General features: G+C 38.2%; 1 protein-coding gene across 4 annotated transcripts in view; it reads left to right on the forward strand.

Moving 5' to 3' along the window:
• The window catches only part of ATRX (ATRX chromatin remodeler), a 284,375-nt gene that overhangs the window by 125,462 nt on the left and 137,773 nt on the right, over positions 1–21,140 (forward strand). For all 4 annotated transcript variants that reach the window (XM_070366289.1, XM_070366286.1, XM_070366287.1 and 1 more), the window contains 3 exons: positions 85–215; positions 908–1,084; positions 10,644–10,737. In XM_070366289.1, the coding sequence (XP_070222390.1) occupies positions 85–215; positions 908–1,084; positions 10,644–10,737 (402 nt within the window). The remainder of the gene's footprint in view (positions 1–84; positions 216–907; positions 1,085–10,643; positions 10,738–21,140) is intronic.

Raw genomic sequence — 21,140 nt, forward strand, 5'->3', positions numbered from 1 at the left:
TTTGATATATATAATTCCATTTGTTTTTAATTTGTAATACTTGACCACCAAATATATAGTTTTTATTGTCTTTTTATTCTCGAGAATTGCCAAGAAGATGCTTTTAGAAGAAATTAAAGCCAATCTTTCCTCTGATGAGGATGGATCTTCAGATGAGTCAGAAGAAGGGAAGAAAAGAACTGGAAAACACAATGAAGAAAACCCTGGAGATGAGGGTGAGTTCCCCAGAGAGAAGTGTGACGTGAAATGAAGTGAAGTGAAGTGAAATGGTAGTTGCAGTCGTATCCAACTCTGTGACCCCGTGGATTGTAGCATGCCAGGGTCCTCTGTCCATAGGATTCTCCAGGCAAGAATACTGGAGTGGGTTGCCATTTCCTTCTCCAGGGTCTTCCCAACCCAGTGATTGAACCCAGGTCTCCCACACTACAGTCAGATTCTTTACTATTTGAGCCACCAGGGAAGCCAGAGAGAAGTATAGGATGTCATAATTTGGTTGTTTGACCAGTTCAGTCTTTGAAGACTGACCATGAAATCTCTTAATAATATATGTTTGAAGTTTATTACAACGTTTAAAACGTTGCTACCATTAATCCTTTTGAATATCTGGTAATAATTGTGCAAATTTTGTCAGTCACTGCCAATAAATATATGGGTTGTAAAGCAAAATATCTTTTACCTTTTAAAAATCTATAAATGTATATTGGTGATATTTCATTGCTACTTAATGATAGTAATAGATCAAGTGTGATGTATGAGATTGCTTGGTATCAACAATTTAACAAGGTAAGTATGCAGCTCTGATCAGTTCCATAAATCATGATAATTATCTACAAACAGAATATGTAGGTGTACAACATTTTAAAGGAAAAAAGGCTGAAGGTTTTAATGATTTGTTTTCTCCATTTAGAAATAAAAAATCAAGCCATTTCTGAATCAGATTCAGATTCTGAAGAATCTAAGAAGCCAAGATACAGACATAGGCTTTTGAGACACAAGCTGACTCTGAGTGATGGAGAATCTGGAGAAGAAAAAAAGATGAAGCCTAAAGAGCACAAAGAAGCCAAAAGCAGAAATAGAAGGAAGGGTAAGATATTTTAATTTTGATAGTGAACAACGTACTGGTTCATACTGATAAAGAACATACCTGCTCCAACAATTGACCACCTATATTAGGTGAGTGTCTGCACACTGACAACAGCTATTCTGAGAGTGAAATAAAGAATTTAGAGTGGGAAGGTAACCCAGAAACTTGAGAGATGACAAAGAATATTTTTGACCTTTAGCAGTCATATACATCTAGATTAAAAAGATAAATATGACAATAAATAAAATATGCATTAAGGTCATGTGGAAGATATAAGACTGTCTGTAACTATAGGAAGAAATAATGCTTTCCTGAGGAAAGATAGAAGATATAGTTAATTTGGATAGATTTATGCAAGCTTATGTGTAAAACTTACATGTAGCCAGATTAATTTTTTATTACATTAAATTGTGTCTTTCTGCACTGAGTTAGTTACATGTTTCCAACATCATGGTAAACATTGAGGATATAAAATGAATAAAGAAATCACTGTTTTAAAAAAAAAAAAAGAAATCACTGTTTTATATGATAGTTTTCAACCTGGCTACACATGCAGAACACTTGGGGGATTTAAAAATACACCTTCCTATGTCAGGGCTCCACCTCTAGCCAATTGAAGCATAATTGATGGTGGTGGGAACCTAGGTATCCATACGTATTAAAAGTATCTCTCAAATGATTTGGATATGTAGCCAGTTTTGGTAGTCACAGGTTTAATAAGAATTACTGACATTAGAATTATAAGAACTTGTAGTACCATGAAGGTTGTCTTGTGTAACAAATGTAAGTTAAGATGTGGCATAAAGAGGATTTCTTTAGCTTCTTAGGGGTTGGGGTTATCAACAGAGAAGACTTGACAAAGATGGAGAGTTTCATCCAGCAGATAAAGTTCTAAATGGGGAGAAGGTAGATTTGTTGTTAAAATTTATAATATAAGCAGGGAAAAAGTTTTAAAAACCTCTGCAAATTGTTTAGCACATGGTGGAGGGGATGCAATTCATGTGGTATGGCTGGAATATAGAAGGGAGTAAGGAAAGGAACAGCAGGAAATTAGGCTGGACCAATAAGACAGAGATCAGATACTGTAGATCCTTGTAAGCCTGTTCCTCAAATTGGAGTACTTGACAGTGGACTCATGGGTACATGAGGCTGTAGAGTGAATATGGTACATCTCTGTGGTGTGTTCATTTTACTTGAGAGTTGGTGGAGAGCATTCTCATATTAAATAATATATATTGAGCAATTAAATGTGAACTTTTCCTGAGGATTTTGGCTAACAAGAAGTTCAAAGAAAGTTTATTCTTCTTTGGGACAGACTTTGAAGACTTTTTAACCAATTCCTGTCAGGCAGATTAACGCCACTACGAATAAGAAAGCATTTTTGGAAATATCTGAGAAGTACATTGGCTCTATAGAATGGAGAGCCTTTGAAAAGTTAAAAAATTTTTAATTTTAAAAATTATTTTTATATCATAGCTGTATTGAGACATAATTTTAAAATCATACAGTTTACCTGCTTACAGTGTACAGTATTTTTTTAGTATATTCACAGAGAGGTGCCACTATTTAAAAAGCTGTTTAAGGTATATATATATACAGAAAAGCATATATTTCATAAGTGGACAGCTTTTAGAGAAATTATTTATTTATTTGGTTGCCCTGGGTCTTAGTTGTGGCAAGCAGAGTTTTTTTCTGGTTGCAGCATTTGAACTCTTAGTTGCGGCATGTGGGATCTAGTTCCCTGATCAGGGATAGAACCCAGGCCCCCTGCATTGGGAACATGGAGTCTTAGCCACTGGACCATCAGGGAAGTCTCTGTAAGTGGAAATCTAGATGAACATGTTCAGCACCTAGATAAAGGCACAAGACATTCATTAGCAGCATTCAAGATTCATAACTTCAGTACAGCCACTCATTGTTCCCTTGAAAGGTTTCAACTAAGGATGTAATATGGTCAGATTAGTTGCCTGTTATTCTGTGAGACTGAGGGCTTTGATCCAATAAGCAGGAGAAATATCAATAACTGCAGATACGCAGATGATATCACCCTTATGGCAGAAAGCGAAGAGGGGGTAAAGAGCCTCTTGATGAAAGAGGAGAGTGAAAAAGCTGGTTTAAAACTCAACATTAAAAAAACTAAGATCATGGCATCCAATTCCATTACTTCATGGCAAATAGATGGGGAAATGATGGAAACTATGACAGAGTTTATTTTCTTGGGCTCCAAAATCACTGCAGATGGTGACTGCAGCCATGAAATTAAATGACACTTGCTCCTTGGAAGAAAAGCTATGACCAACCTAGACAGCATATTAAAAAGCAGAGACATTACTTTCCTGACAAAGGTCCATGTAGTTAAAGCTGTGGTTTTTCCAGTACATGTATGCATGTGAGAGTTGGACCATAAGGAAAGCTGAGCAGTGGAGAATTGATGCTTTTGAATTGTTTTGTTGGAGAAGACTTTTGAGAGTCCCTTGGACTACAGGGGGATCCAACCAGTCCATCTTAAAGGAAATCAACCCTGAATATTCATTGGAAGGACTGATGCTGAAGCTGAACCTCTAATACTTTGGCCACCTGATGCGAAGAGCTGACTCATTTGAAAAGACCCTGATGCTGGGAAAGATTGCGGGCAGGAGGAGAAGGGGACAATAGAGGATGATATGGTTGGATGGCATCACCGACTCAATGGACATGAGTTTGAGGAAGCTCTGGAAGTTGGTGATGGACAGGGAAGCCTGGTGTGCTGCAGTATATGGAGTTGCAAAGACTCGGACACGACTGAGTGGCTGAACTGAGCTGAAGGCTTTGAATCTATTTGGAGGATATTGCCATAGTTGATGTCAAATTCAGTTGTCCTAGTATATGTATAATAATGAGATTACCCAGCAGAGCTGTAATGTTGTACAAATAGAAGGCTAGGGAAAGAATCTTGCAATCCTGAGCATTTAAAGGGCTATGGGACAACAGCTATCTATTAAAGAAGAGGAGGAAGGTACCCCTTCCCCACACACGCATATACTTAATATGCTTGGACATTTTCATGTAAACAAATAAATAATAGTACCTCATTTTGTGAATGCATTTTTCATAAATTTCTTTGCAACATGACTACAAGCTGGTCTTTCAGATTCTATAAAGGAACTGAGTGATTTAACATATTAGAAAACAGCATGATTTCCTGTGCATCTTCAAAAGGAGAAATACTAATTTTGCCTCTGAGGCTTATTAGCTCAGGAATATAGATTCGTTTACTAGGTCAAATAGGACTTCCCAGGTGGCTCATTGATAAAGAACCCATCTGCCAAGCAGGAGACATGAGTTTGATCCCTGGGTTGGGAAGATTCCCTGGAGAAGGAAATGGCAACCCACTCTAGTATTCTTGCCTGGGAAGTCCCATGGACAAAAGAGACTGGTGGGTTACAGTCCATGGCTTCACAGAGAGTGAGACACGACTTAGCACCTAAATAGTAGTGTTGGCAGCAACTGTGGGCCAAATACATTTGAAATGTTTTATTGAAACCCAAGTTTTCTGTGACCTGTGTTTCCACTGTCCTTTTCTGTGGGTAACTTATAATCTAACTTTTTTTTTTTCGTCTTTTTGTGTAGAAGGAAGTAAACTAAAATTCTATCTTATTTATGTTTCTAATAAAGATTAATGTAATAGAGATTGATACTACATTCGGAATTGCACCATTTTCCAAGTTTTGCAAACTCTTGTGTCTCTATATTGTCTGGAAACTTATGATGGGCAATAGGGAAAAATCAGAAGCTAATAGCTTAATTATTAAATCAAGTGTAACGTGAACATTTTCACCTAAATTTGAAAAAATATGTAAAAGTTATTTTCGTGGTAATTTCAAGAATGCAGTGATTGCCTTTATAGTAGATTATAGTAGGTTCATGTTATTTTTCTCATGTACTATCAGTCAGTCAGTTCACTCACTCAGTCATGTCTGACTCTTTGCGACCCCATGAACTGCAGCACGCCAGGCCTCCCTGTCCATTACCAACTCCTAGAGTTACCTCAAACTCATGTACATCGAGTTGGTGATGCCATCTCATCCTCTGTCGTCCCCTTCTCCTCCTGCCCCCAATCCCTCCCAGCATTAGAGTCTTTTCCAATGAGTCAACTCTTCGCATGAGGTGGCCAAAGTATTGGAGTTTCAGCTTTAGCATCCTTCCTTCCAAAGAACACCCAGGACTGATCCCCTTTAGAATGGACTGGTTGGATCTCCTTGTAGTCCAAGGGATGCTCAAAAGCTTTCTCCAACACCACAGTTCAAAATCATCAATTCTTCAGGGCTCAGCTTTCTTCACAGTCCAACTCACATCTATACATGACCACTGGAAAAACCATAGCCTTGACTAGACAGACCTGTGTTGGCAAAGTAATGTCTCTGCTTTTCAATATGCTATCTAGGTTGGTCATAAATTTCCTTCCAAGAAGTAAGTGTCTTTTAATTTCATGGCTGCAGTCACCACCTGCAGTGATTTTGGAGCCCCCCAAAATAAAGTCTGACAATGTTTCCACTGTTTCCCCATCTGTTTCCCATGAAGTGACAGGACGAGATGCCATGATCTTAGTTTTCTGAATATTGAGCTTTCAGTCAACTTTTTCACTCTCCTCTTTCACTTTCATCAAGAGGCTTTTTAGTTCCTCTTCACTTTCTGCCATAAGGGTGGTGTCATCTGCATATCTGAGGTTATTGATATTTCCCCTGGCAATTTTGATTTCAGTTTGTGCTTCTTGCAGCCCAGCGTTTCTCATGATGTACTCTGCATATAAGTTAAATAAGCCGGATGACAATATACAGCCTTGACGTACTCCTTTTCCTATTTGGAACCAGTGTCTGTTGTTCCATGTCCATTTCTAACTGTTGCTTCCTGACCTGCATACAGGTTTCTCAAGGGGTAGGTCAGGTGGTCTGGTATTCCCATCTCTTGAAGAATTTTCCACAGTTCATTGTGGTCCACACAGTCAAAGGCTTTGGCATAGTCAATAAAGCAGAAATAGATGTTTTTCTGGAACTCTCTTGCTTTTTCCATGATCCAGCGGATGTTGGCAATTTGATCTCTGGTTCCTCTGCCTTTTCTAAAACCAGCTTGAACATCTGGAAGTTCACGGTTCATGTATTGCTTAAGCCTGGCTTGGAGAATTTTGAGCATTACTTTACCAGCATGTGAGATGAGTGCAATTGTGTGGTAGTTTGAGCATTCTTTGGCATTGCCTTTCTTTGGGATTGGAATGAAAACTGACTTTTTCCAGTCCTGTGGCCACTGCTGAGTTTTCCAAATTTGGTGGCATATTGAGTGCAGCACTTTCACAACATCATCTTCCAGGATTTGAAATAGCTCAGCTGGAATTCCATCACCTCCACTACTTTTGTTCGTAGTGGTGTTTCCTAAGGCCCACTTGACTTCCCATTCCAGGATGTCTGGCTCTAGATCACACCATCTAGATCACACCATCGTGATTATCTGGGTCGTGAAGATCTTTTTTGTACAGTTCTTCTGTGTATCTTGCCACCTCTTCTTAATATCTTCTGCCTTTGTGAGGTCCATACCATTTCTGTCCTTTATTGAGCCCATCTTTGCATGAAATGTTCCCTTGGTATATCCAATTTTCTTGAAGAGATCTCTCGTCTTTCCCATTCTGTTGTTTTCTTCTATTTCTTTGCATTGATTGCTGAGGAAGACTTTCTTATCTCTCCTTGCTATTCTTTGGAACTCTGCATTCAGATGCTTATATCTTTCCTTTTCTCCTTTGCTTTTTGCTTCTCTTCACAGCTATTTGTAAGGCCTCCCCAGACAGCCATTTTGCTTTTTTTGCATTTCTTTTCCATGGGGATGGTCTTGATCCCTGTCTCCTGTACAATGTCATGAACCTCCGTCCATAGTTCATCAGGCACTCTATCTATCAGATCTAGGCCCTTAAATCTATTTCTCACTTCTACTGTATAATCATAAGGAATTTGATTTAGGTCACACCTGAATGATCTAGTGGTTTTACCTACTTTCTTCAATTTAAGTCTAAATTTGGCAATAAGGAATTCATGATATGAGCCACAGTCAGCTCCTGGTCTTGTTTTTGCTGACTGTATAGAGCTTGTCCATCTTTGGCTGCAAAGAATATAATCAGTCTGGTTTTGGTATTGACCATCTGTTGATATATATGTGTAGAGTCTTCTCTTGTGTTGTTGGAAGAGGGTGTTTGCTGTGGCCAGTGTGTTCTCTTGGCAAAACTCTATTAGCCTTTGCCCTGCTTCATTCCGTATTCTAAGGCCAAATTTGCCTGTTACTCCAGGTGTTTCTTGACTTCCTACCTTTGCATTCCAGTCCCCTATAATGAAAAAGGACATATTTTTTTGGTGTTGGTTCTAAGAGGTCTTGTAGGTCTTCATAGAACTGTTCAGCTTCAGCTTCTTCAGCGTTACTGGGTTGGGGCATAGACTTGGATTACTGTGATATTGAATGGTTTGCCTTGGAAACGAACAGAGATCATTCTGTCATTTTTGAGATTGCATCCAAGTACTGCATTTCAGACTCTTTTGTTGACCGCGATGGCTACTCCATTTCTTCTAAGGGATTCCTGCCCACAGTAGTGGGTATAATGGTCATCTGAGTTAAATTCATCCATTCCAGTCTATTTTAGTTCACTGATTCCTATAATGTTGATGTTCACTCTTGCCATCTCCTGTTTGATAACTTCGAATTTGCCTTGATTCATGGACCTAACATTCCACGTTCCTATGCAATATTATTCTTTACAAGTTCGAATCTTGCGTATGTATTATAATGATATTTAATTATGTAGAATTGTGCCCTTATACTTAAGGGTGAAGTGTCATGATATCAGCACTTAATTTCAAATGGTTCAGGGCGAAAAAGGATGTGCATATATTTATACAGAAATAAAGCAAATGTGGTAAAGCAAATCTACTTTAAGTGGATTCAAAAGAAGGGATATAGGTGTTCATTTGGTGATTCTTTCCAATTTTTGGTAGGTGTGAACATTTTCAAAATAACATATTTGATGAAAAATTAATACTAGGCTTAAAGTTGTATTTAACCACAGAATTTGTGTGTGCATGTGGACATCTTGATCTCCCAAAGTCCCAGTTGCTTAGCAGTTCTTTTTTTTTTTAATAATATTTTTATTTATCTGGTTGCAGCAGGTCTTACTTATGGCACCCAGGATCTTCGATCTTCCTTGCAGCATATGAAATCTTTAGTTGCGGCGTGTGAACTCTTAGTTGTTGTATGTGGGATCTAGTTCCCTGACCAGAGTTGAATCTGGGCCTCCTGCATTGGGAGTGTGGTATCTTAGCCACTGGACAACCAGAGAACTCCTTTATTATTATTTTTTTGTTTGTTTTTTTACTGTGGCAAAATACACATAACATAATTTTTAACCATTTTTAACTGTTTGAAGCAATTCTGTGGCATTAATATATTTGCATTATTGGGCAACTATAAACACTGTCTGTCTCCAGAATTCTTTGATTATCCCAAACTGAAACTAAACAGTAACTCTTCACTCTCCTCTTCTTCCATAACTAGTCTTTATATTAATTATGCTTGTCTGTGTTTTTAAAGATAGACCAGACCTTTGATTTTGATGTCAGATCATAATAGATATTCTAAAAATATTTTATTTTGAACTAATACCCTTTACCTAGCTTTCCTAATTTAACACCTTATACTTATTATAGCACAATAATCAAAACCAGGAAATTAACATTGATACGATACTATTAATTCAGCCAGTGTTTGACAAACTACACCTGAAAGGTAAATCTGACCCTCATGTTTTTATAAATAGTTTTATTGGTGCACTGTCATACTTACTCAGTTATTGCTTTCATGTGTTTACAGTGAGAAAGTTGAGTAGTGGCTGCAACATTGACCTTCCAGCCTATAAAGTTGAAAATACCATCAGATCTCTGACCTCTAATGTAAACTGTAGATTTTATTTGGTTATCATTATTTTTCCCACTTGTGTTCTTTTTCCACTTTGGAATCCAGTCTAGGATCCTACATTGAATTCAGTTGTCTCCTTAATCTACTCCAGTCTGTGACAGTTTCTTTATCTTTTCTTTCATGACCTTGACACTTTTGAAGAGCATTGATCAGTTATTTTCTAGACTGTCGATCTGTATGTATTTGTTTAGTGTTTACTTATGGTTAGATTTAGGTTATTAGACATTGTGACAAGAGTACTGCAAGTTATATTGAATCCTTCTTGATGTGTTGTACTGAGTGTGTATGATAACAATATGTTTCTTATTGGTATTGTTAACCTGATTAAGTTACTGAAGATGGTATCTGCTGACTTCTTCTTCTGTTAAAAAAAAACCCCTATTTTTTGTCCGTATTTAATAAATATCTTATAGAGAGCTACTTCGAGACAATGCAGATATTCCATTTCTCATACTTCTTTCTACCCACTAATTTTAGCATCCAGCTGCCTAAGCAGTTTTTATTGTGTTGTATGTTTAAGTGGTGATTTACAATTTCTTTCATTACTTCTAGGAAGAGTTGTTTCCCCCTATTTATCTATTTATCACATTACTTATATTAATATGGACATATAGATGTTTTATTTTATTTTATGAGTTACAATCCAGGTTTTCATTTTATTGCTCAGATTGTTCCAGCTTTGGTTGCTGGGAGCTTCTTCAAGTTGCATCATGTATCCTTTGAATATATCCCCATCAGTTTTGAGAAATGCTTTACTTTCTGGTACCACAAGATAGTCCAGGGTTATCTTGTATTTCCCCTGCCTGCCTTGCTCTGACCAGAAAAATACAGGTATTCTTCTGGGGTTTTAGGTGCCTGTGTCTTACTGGCAATTTTGGTACAGAAAAATAAAATTTTGGAGAGAAAAAATAAAATTAGGTATTCATCTTATTTTCTTGTGATAGGCAGGACTCAGCTCCTTTTTCCCAGTTCTGTGGCTAGAAATGAGGTTCTCCCAGAGTTTTGCAGTCAGCACCCTTTGCATAATTTGCAATTCAGCCCGCCTTCCTGTCAAAACCAGGAAAGGAGTGGGGAAAAAACAAACAAACAAACATGATTTTCATCCTCCCACACAATTTTATGAGGATCATTATTTAAGTTTTGATTTCAGTCCCCAATCTGCCTACTCTTATTCCCTTTGCAGAGTCCTTAGGTTGTTTATTTATGTATTCTGTCCATAGTTTTCAGTTGTTACAAGTGGCAAAGAGTCTGTTATCACCCTTAGTTCACCTTGGCCAGCCTACTTAGCTTGCTTAAAATAACCAGAATCCTTGTATTGACTGATAATTTTTCATTTTGTCAGTTTACATACAGTTAATATATTTTAATGTAGAATCATAGTTTTATGACCATACTTGGTTTTCACTTGGATTTTTATAAATACCAATTGAGTCATTAACTGGTCTAATCTGTATGATGTCATATGTACTAGAGATACTATTCTCATAATACTCTTAAGTGTTCATGTTATGTTATTTACAGCAAATTGAATTTCTATTAGAAAGCGCTTAATAACCTTTAATATTTTTTATTCAAGTGAGTAGTGAAGATTCTGAAGATTCTGATTTTCAGGAATCTGGAGTTAGTGAAGAAGTTAGTGAATCTGAAGATGAACAACGGCCCAGAACAAGGTAAATAGATTATTTTTTCAAAAATTTTAGGAATTAATAACCATGCTTCAAATTATTTGTAGAAAGTTTTCTGTTATTAATAGTGAAAATCACTCAGTCGTGTCAGACTCTTTGCGACTGTAGCCCACCATGTTCCTCTGTCTATGAGATTCTCCAGGCAAGAGTACTGGAGTGGGTTGCCATTCCGTTCTCCAGGGGATCTTACTCACCCAGGAACCGAACCCGGGTCTCCTGCATTGCAGGTAGATCCTTTACCATCTGAGCCACCAGGGCATAGTAGTTAAGTAAAATATTTAACATTTTGATTTGGAACTCTTAAAATAATTAATTTAAAAATAGTATATAAACATTATATATAGTTGAATTGTACGTTCTGAAGTAGGTGGACTTTCAGTGTGCAAAAACACCTTTTTTAAAAAAAAAATATTATATATTTGGCTGTATCAGGTCTTAGTTGCTGCATGCAGGATCTTCATTGCAGCATGCAAGATATTTCCTTGCAGTGTGCACAGGCATCTCTCTAGTTATAACACATGGGCTGTAGTATGCATGGGCTCAGTAGTTGCCCTATGGCATGTGGGGTCTTAGTTTCCTGATCAGGTATTGAACCCATGTTTCCTCCACTGCCTGCCATTGGAAGGCAGATTGTTAATCACTGGACCACCAGGGAACTGTAATTTTTCATTGCTGTGGTGGAAAGTTGTAGTGTAGTAGTTATGAGGTTCTGTAGACCAACTGCCTCAATCTAACTCCTAGCTTTACTATACTTCCTATTTGTATGAATACTCTGTGGTTCAGTTTCGTCAACTGTAAATGAGGAAATTAACATTATTATTTCCCTTATTGGTTATTGTGGGCATTAAATGAGATTAAAGGGCTTATAAAATAATGCCTATTTTACAGATAGTAAGTGCTCCATAAATGCTAACTATTATTCTTTCATAACACTACTAAATACAACTTAGCCATGGAACAAAAACAACTCTACTAGTATTCTATTAATTAAGATGTGTTTGTTTTTTCAATACGCATGGATAACTAATCTAGATTACTAGCTGATTAAAATTTTGCTTCCTTCTTAGCATAGTATTTAATAATACTGACCATTCTAAGAAGGTTTTTATTTCCTCTGGAATAATATGATACATCCATCAATTTGTGTTTGTGTGAGTGTGTATATGTATATCTATATGGGTGTTTGCATGTGTAAATTTTAATACATTTGAGATTGTTTTAGCTTAATAATTACCATGTTGTACCTGGAGTATAGCAGCATATTGTACTTTCAGTTCAGTCAGTCACTCAGTCGTGTCAGAATCTTTGCGACCCTATGCACCGCAGCATGCCAGGCCTCACTGTCCATCACCAGCTGCTGGAGTCCACCCAAACCCATGTCCATTGACTCAGTGATGCCATGCAACCGTCTCATCCTCTGTCGTCCCCTTCTCCTACTGCCCTCAATCTTTCCCAGCATCAGGGTCTTTTCAAATGAGTCAGCTCTTTGAATCCGGTGGTCAAAGTATTGGAGTTTCAGCTTGAGCATCATTCCTTCCAAAGAACACCCAGGGCTGATATTCTTTAGAATGGACTGGTTGGATCTCCTTGCAGTCCAAGGACTCTCAAGAGTCTTTTCCAGTACCACAGTTGAAAAGCATTAATTCTTCGGCGCTCAGCTTTCTTCACAGTCCAACTTTCACATCCATACATGACCACTGGAAAAACCATAGCATTGACTATGGTTGACGGACCTTTGTTGGCAAAGTAATGTCTCTGCTTTTGAATATGCTATCTAGGTTGGTCATAACTTTCCTTCCAAGGATTAAGCGTCTTTTAATTTCATGGCTGCAGTCACCATCTGCAGTGATTTTGGAGCACAGAAAAAAAAGTCAGCCACTGTATCCACTGTTTCCCCATCTATTCTCCATGAAGTGGTGGGACCGGATGCCATGATCTTAGTTTTCTGAATGTTGGGCTTTAAGCCAACTTTTTTACTCTCCTCTTTCACTTTCATCAAGATGCTCTTTAGTTCTTCTTCACTTTCTGCCATAAGGGTAATGTCATCCGCATATCTGAGATTATTGATATTTCTTCTAGCAATCTTGATTCCAGCTTGTGCTTCTGCCAGCCGAGCATTTCTCATGATGTACTCTGTACTCTGCATATAAGTTAAATAAGCAGGGTGACAATATACAGCCTTGATGTACTCCTTTTCCTATTTGGAACCAGTCTGTTGTTCCATGTCCATTTCTAACTGTTGCTTCCTGACCTGCATACAGGTTTCTCAAGAGGCAGGTGGTATTCCCATCTCTTTCAGAGTTTTCCATAGTTTATTGTGATCCACACAGTCAAAGGATTTGGCATAGTCAATAAAGCAGAAATAGATGTTTTTCTGGAACTCTCTTGCTTTTTCCATGATCCAGCGAATGTTGGCAATTTGATCTCTGGTTCCTCTGCCTTTTCTAAAACTAGCTTGATGTTCTAAAACTTCCAGATGTTCACAGTTCACATATTGCTGAAGCCTGGCTTGAAGAATTTTAAGCATCACTTCACTAGCGTGTGAGATGAGTGCAATTGTGCGGTAGTTTGAGCATTCTTTGGCATTGCCTTTCTTTGGGATTGGATTGAAAACTGACCTTTTCCAGTCCTGTGGCCACTGCTGAGTTTTCCAAATTTGCTGGCATATTGAGTGCAGCACTTCCACAGCATCATCTTTCAGGATTTGAAATAGCTCAACTGGAATTCCATCACGTCCACTAGCTTTGTTCATAGTGATGCTTTCTAAGGCCCACCTGACTTCCCATTCCAGGATGGCTGGCTCTAGGTCAGTGATCACACCCTCATGATTATCTGGGTCGTGAAGATCTTTTTTGTACAGTTCTTCTTTGTATTCTTGCCACCTCTTCTTAATATCTTCTGCTTCTGTTATACCATTTTTGTCCTTTATCAAGCCCATCTTTGCATGAAATGTTCCCTTGGTATCTCTAATTTTCTTGAAGAGATCTCTAGTCTTTCCCATTCTGATGTTTTACTCTGTTTCTTTGCATTGATCACTGAGGAACGCTTTTTTTTTAAATCTCTCCTTGCTATTCTTTGGAACTCTGCATTCAAATGGGTATGTATTTCCTTTTCGCCTTTGCTTTTCACTTCCCTTCTTTTCACAGCTATTTGTAAGGCCTCCTCAGACAGCCATTTTGTTTTTTGCATTTCTTTTTCTTGGGGATGGTCTTGATCCCTGTCTCCTGTACAGGGTCATGAAGCTCTGTCCATACTTCATCAGGCACTCTGTCTCTCAGATCTAGTCCCTTAAATCTATTTCTCACTTCCACTGTATAGTCATAAGGGATTTGATTTAGGTCATACCTGAATGGTCTATTGGTTTTCCCCACTTTCTTCAATTTATGTCTGAATTTGGCAATAAGGAGTTCATGATCTGAGCCACATCAGCTCCCAGTCTTGTTTTTGTTGACTTTATAGAGCTTCTCCATCTGTGGCTGCAAAGAATATAATCACTCTGATTTTGGTATTGACCATCTGGTGATATCCATGTGTAGAGTCTTCTCTTGTGTTGTTGGAAGAGGGTGTTTGCTGTGACCAGTATGTTCTCCTGGCAGAACTCTATTAGCCTTTGCCCTGCTTCATTCTGTACTCCAAGGCCACATTTTCCTGTTGCTCCAGGTGATTCTTGACTTCCTACTTTTGCATTCCAGTCTCATATAATGAAAAGGACAACTTTTTTTGGGTGTTAGTTTTAGAAAGTCTTATAGGCCTTCATAGAACCGTTCAACTTCAGCTTCTGTAGCGTTACTGGTCGGGGCATAGGCTATGATTACTGTGATATTGAATGGTTTGCCATGGAAACAGAGATCATTCTGTCGTTTTTGAGATTATGTCCAAATAGTGCATTTTGGATTCATTTATTGACTATGATGGCCACTCCATTTTTTCTAAGGGATTCCTGCCCACAGGAATAGATTTAATGGTCATCTGAATTAAATTCACCCATTCCAGTCGATCTTATCTTAGTTTGCTGATGCTTAGAATGTTGATGTTCCCTCTTTTTATCTCCTGTTTGACCACTTCCATTTTGCCTTGATTCATGGACCTAACATTCCAGGTTCCTATGCAATATTGCTCTTTACAGCATCGAACCTTGCTTCTATCACCAGTCCCATCCACAGCTGGGTGTTGTTTTTACTTTGGCTTCATCCCTTCATTCTTTGTGGAGTTATTTCTCCACTGATCTCCAGTAGCATATTGGGCACCTACTGACCTGGGGAGTTCATCTTTCAGTGTCCTATCTTTTTGCCTTTTCATACTGTTCATGGGGTTCTCAAGGGAAGAATACTGAAGTGGTTTGCCATTCCCTTCTCCAGTGGATCACATTCTGTCAGATCTATGCAGCATGACCCGTCCGGTTTGGGTGGCCCCACACGGCATGGGTTAGTTTCATTGTGTTAGACAAGGCTGTGGTCCATGTGATCAGATTGACGTGTTGTCTGTGATTGTGGTTTCAGTCTGTCTGCCCTCTGATGCCCTCTCCTCGTGCCTACCATCTTCCTGGGGTTTCTCATACCTTGGATGTGGGGTATCTCTTCACCGCTGCTCCACCAAAGCACAGCCCCTGCTCCTTACCTTGGATGTGGGGTAGCTCCTCTTGGCCGCTGCCCCCAGCCTCGGGCCTGGGGTAGTTCCTCTTGGCCTCGCCTCTGTGCCCTTGCAGCCAACAAGCTTTCGGTTCAATCAGTTCAGTTGCTCAGTCGTGTCCGACTCTTTGCAACACCATGAATCGCAGCATGCCAGGCCTCCCTGTTCATCACTAACTCCAAAAGTTCATTCAAACTCATGTCCATTGAGTCGGTGATGCCATCCAGCCATTTCATCCTCTGTTGTCCCCTTCTCCTCCTGCCTCCAATCCCTCCCAGCATCAGGGTCTTTTCCAGTGAGTCAACTCTTCACATGAGGTGACCAAAGTGTTGGAGTTTCAGCTTTAGCATCAGTGCTTCCAATGAACACCTAGGACTGATCTCCTTTAGGATGGGCTGGTTGGACCTCCTCACAGTCCAAGGGACTCTCAAGAGTCTTCTCCAGCACCACAGTTCAGAAGCATTAATTCTTCGGTGCTCAGCTTTCTTCACAGTCCAACTCTCACATCCATACATGACCACTGGAAAAACCATAGCTTTGACTAGACGGACCTGTTTTGGCAAAGTAATGTCTCTGCTTTTTAATGTGCTGTCTAGGTTGGTCATAACTTTAGTTCCAAGGAGTAAGTGTCTTTTAATTTCATGGCTGAAATCACCATCTGCAGTGATTTTGGAGCTCCCAAAAAATAAAGTCTGACTGTGTTTCCACTGTTTCCCCATCTATTTCCCATTAAGTGATGGGACCAGATGCCATGATCCTAGTTTTCTGAATGTTGAGCTTTAAGCCACGCTTTAGGGGAATATAAAATAACAATAGGATATAATGAGAATTTTAAAGAACTGAGATGGAATTCAGGTAACACAAAATTCACCATTTAAAAGTGTAGAATATAGGGGATTTATAGAATATTCACGAAGTTGTGCATCTGCTACCACTATCTAATTTCAGAACATTTCCACTATTCCAGAAAGAAACCCTATGGCCCTTGGTCATTTCCCGTTCTTCCTGCTTCTCATTTCTTGGCAAAAACTAATCTGCTTTGTGTATGGATTTGCCTGTTCTGAACATTTCATATGAAAAGATTTGTAAATATGTGTCTTTTTATGAATGGAATCTTTAGCATGTTTTCAATTTTGATCCATGCTGTAGCTTGTTTCAGTACTTAAATCCTTTTTAAAAAACTTCAGTGAAATTTAGTATATTTCCAGAATATATACAGAATATATACAGAATAAATTTAATATATTTACAGAAATTGTGTTAATTTCTGATATATATAAAAGTGTTTCAGTTATACATATTTATCTTGTTCTTTATATTCTTTCATTATGGTTTATAACAGGGTTGAATATGGTTCCCTGTGCTATACAATAGGGCCTTGGTTTTTACCCATCTGATATATATATATATAAAATTATATATATATATATATGTAATTGTTTGAGTCTGCTAATCTCAAACTCCCAATCCTTTTTTTCTTTACTCCTTCTTCTCCCTTGACAATGAGAAATTTCTTTTGTCTGTGAGTCTGTTTCTGTTTCATAGATGTGTTCATTTGTGTTGTATTCTAGATTCCACATGTAAGTGATATATGATATTTGTCTTTCTCTTTCTGACTTAAAGCATTACTATAATCGCTGGGTCCATTCAAGTTGCTGCAAATGGAATTATTTCATTCTTTTTATGACTAATATTCCATTGTGTACATGTGTAGCACATCTTTATCCATTCATCTGTCAGTGGACATTTAGATTGTTTCCATGTCTTGTCTGTTGTAAATAGTGCTGTTGTGAATATAGGGATGCATGTATCTTTTTGAATTTTGGTTTTTGAGTATATGCCCAGGAATAGAATTGAGGATCATTTGGTAACTCTACTTTTCGTTTTTTGAGCACACTCCATACTGTTTTCCATTGTTCCAGTTTATATTTTTACCAGCAGTATATGAGGGTTCTCTTTTCTCCACTCATTCTCCAGCGTTTATTGTTCGTAGAATTTTTGATGCTGACCATTCTGATGGTTTTGAGGTAGTACCTTATTGTAGTTTTTATTTGTGTCTTGCTGATTATTAATGAATGTGATTATCTTTTCATGTGCTTTTTGGCTTTCTGTATGTCTTTGAAGAAATGTCTATTTAGATCTCCTGTCCATTTTCTTGATTTTGTTGTTGTTGTTATTGAGCTGCAATGAGCTCTTTATATATTTTGGAGTTTAATCCCATGTCAGTTGCACTGTTTGTAAATATTTTCTCTCATTTTGTGGGTTGTCTTTTCATTTTGTTTGTTGTTTCCTTTGCTGTTGAAAAGCTTTTTGGTTTAATTAGGTACCATTTGTTTATTTTTTATTTTCATTACTCTTTGAGGTAGATCCAAAAAGATATTTCTGTGATTTATGTTAAAGAGTGTTCCGCCTATGTTTTCCTTTAACAGTTTTATAGCGTCTGGTGTAATATTTAGGTCTTTAATCCATTTTGAGTTTTTTTTTTGTATGGTGTTATCATGGAGAAGGAAATGGCGACCCACTCCAGTACTCTTGCCTGGAGAATCCCATGGACGGAGGAGCCTGGTGGGCTGCAGTCCATGGGGTTTCAAAGAGTCAGACACGACTGAGCGACTTCACTTCACTCACTTCATACTTTCTTACTGGAGAAGGAAATGGTAACCCACTCTAGTATTCTTGCCTAGAGAACCCAATGGACAGAGGAGCCTGGCTGGCCATGGTCCTTGGGGTCACAGAGAGTCAGACATGATTGAAGTGACTAAGCACGCATGGTGTTATAGAATGTTCTAATTTCATTTTTACATGTAGCTGTCTAGTTTTACCAGCACCATTCACTGAAGATATTGTCTTTTCTCCATTGTATGTTTTTGCCTCCTTTGTCATAGGGTGACTGACCATAAGTGCTTGAGTTTATTTCTGGGCATTCTATTATGTTCCATTGATCTATATTTCTTTTTTTGTGTCAGTACCATACTGTTGATTACTGTAGCTTTGTAGTATAGTCTGAAGCCAGGACGCCCGATTCCTCTAGCTTTGTTTTTCTTTCTCAGTATCGCTTTGGTTATTCAGGGTCTTTTGTTTTTCTATACAAATTGTAAAATTTTTTGTTATACTTCCATTAAAAATGCCCTTGGTGATTTTTAGGGATTGCATTGAATCTCTAGATTGACCTGAGTAGTACAGTCACTTTGAAAATATTGATTCTTCCAATCCAAGAACACAGTATATATTTCCATCTCTTTCTGTCATTTTTTATTTCTTTCATCAATGTCTCTCGTGATTTGCCAATTACCTTTAGTGTTGTGTTTGGATTGCATTTTCTTTTTTGTGTCTGTATCGTAGATTTTTAGTTTGTGGTTTCCATGAGGTTTTGGTACACCAGCCTGTGTATTAACAGAATTGTTTTAAATTGCTGGCCTCTTAATTTCCAAGCATTTCCAATAGCCTGCATTTGTACTCTTCTCCTAATTGCTGATTTGATACCATATTTGGGTGTGGATGATTTCCTAACCTTTACTGTATATTTGCCTTTACCAGTGAGGCTTTCCATTTATAATTTTCTTATTTCTGGTTGTTTCCTTTTCTGCCTAGAAAAGTTCCTTCATTATTTGTTGTAAAGCTGGTTTCACTGTGTTGAATTCTCTTAGCTTTTGCTTGTCTGTAAAGCTATTGATAGCTGTGTTGAATCTGAACGAGAGTCTTACTGGGTAAAATATTCTTGGTTATGTGTGTTTCCCTTTCATTACTTTAAATATATCCTGCCACTCCCTTCTGGCCAGAAAAGTATCTGATTAAAAATCAGCTGATGCCTTATTGGGATTCCACTGTATATTATTTGTTGCTTTTCTGTTGTTGCTTTTAAAATTTTCTCTTTGTCTTTAATTTTTGTCAGTTTGAATTGTATGTGTCTCATTGTGTTCCTCCTTGGTTTCATACTACATGAGACTCTCTGTACTTCCTGGACTTGAGTGAGTGTTCCCTTTCCCATGTTAGGGGAGTTTTCAGCTCTTACCTCTTCTGATCTTTTCTCATGCCCTTTCTCTCTCTTTTCTTCTTCTGGGACTTGTATAATGTGCAAGATGGTACATTTAATGTTGTCTCTAAGGTCTCTGAGACTTTCCTCCTTTCTTTTCATTCTTTTTTCTTTATTTGGTTCTGTAGCAGTGATATACACCAATTTGTGTTTTAGCTCACTTATTCGTTCTTCTGCCTCATTTATTCTGCTATTGATTCTTTTGAGTATATTTATTATTTTTGTTATTGTGTTGTTCATCTGTTTATTTAAATCTTGTAGCTCTTCGTTAAACTTCTCTTGTATCTTCTTGATCTGTGTCTTCATTCTTATGTGTTCATTCTTCATTCTTGTCTCATTCTTAAATCATCTTTACTATCTTTACTCTAATTTTTTTCAGGTGCATTGCCTAAATCCAATTCACTTGTTCTTTTGAGGTTTTATCTTGTTCCTTAATTTGGAACATACTTCTCTGCCAGCTCATATTGTCTAACTTTCTGTGTTTGTGTTCTCCATTTCACAGGCTACAGAACTATAGTTCCTTTTGCTCTGGTGTCTGCTTCTTGGTGGTTGAGGTTGGTCCAGGGACTTGTGCCACTTTGCTGTTGGATGAGACTGGTGCCTGTCCACTGGTGGTTGGAGCGTAACCTTGTCCCTCTGGTGGGGAGGACTAAGTCAGGGGTTATGTTTTAGAGTGGTTGTGGGCTAAGGAGGACTTTGAGCAGCCTGTCTGCTGATGACTGGGGGCTGTGTTCTCATCTTGTTTGTTTGGCCTGAGGTATCCGAACATTGAAGCCTGCAGACTGTTGGGTGGGACCAGGTATTGTTTGCCCAAATGGCAACCTCTCGAGAGCTTTTGCTGATGAACATTCCTTGAAGCCTCTGCCACCAGTGTCCTTTCCTCCTACAGTGAGCCACAGCTGACTCCTGCCTCCGCAGTTGACCCTGCAATACTCACAGGTTTATCTGCCCCAGGCTCCTATGGAGTCACTGCTTTGACTTGCAGCCCAGTGCATGTGAAACCATGTGTGTGCCCTCCCAGAGTGGAAATCTCCGCCCAGTCCTGTGGAGCTTTTATACCCAAGCTCCATTGGCCTTCAAAGCCAAATGTTATCCCCAGGCTGATGAGCTTGATGAGGGTCTCAGAAGTCTCACTCCTGTGGGAAATCTTTTGTAATATAATTATTTTATAATATGTGAGTCACCTTCCCTTTCATTATGGAATTTGATTATATGGTGAAAGCACCCCTTCTACTGTCTCAGTTGTGGCTTCTTTGTCTTTGAATACAGAATATTTCCTGTAGTTTCTAGTGTTTTTTGTTGATGGTTGTTCAGCAGTTTGTTGTGATTTTGATGTTTTCTTGAGAGGTGAGCTCAAGTCCTACTGTGCCATCTTGTCTCTTCCCTCATACCTAAATCCTAGAGTAAATTTCTAAAAATGACATTATTGGGTTAAAGTTAACACAGTTTTAGGACCTTTCATTATATATTTTCACACTTACAGAAGTCAATATTTTCTTCCCCCAGCTGAATATGTAAATAGCCATTGTCTCACTGGTTCAGCAATAAAACAATGAGCAATCTGTTAATTAGAACACATGTTGGGGGAACTGCAATCCATTTGAGTTAATTTTTTTTATATGTTTTAAGATAGGGATTCAGATTCATCCTTTTGCATGTAGATATCCAGTAGTCTAAGTACTATTTGTGAAAACTGTTGTCCCTATTGAATGTCTTGACCATGTGG

Source organism: Bos mutus, chromosome X (assembly GCF_027580195.1).
Source record: "Bos mutus isolate GX-2022 chromosome X, NWIPB_WYAK_1.1, whole genome shotgun sequence".
NCBI lineage: Eukaryota > Metazoa > Chordata > Mammalia > Artiodactyla > Bovidae > Bos > Bos mutus.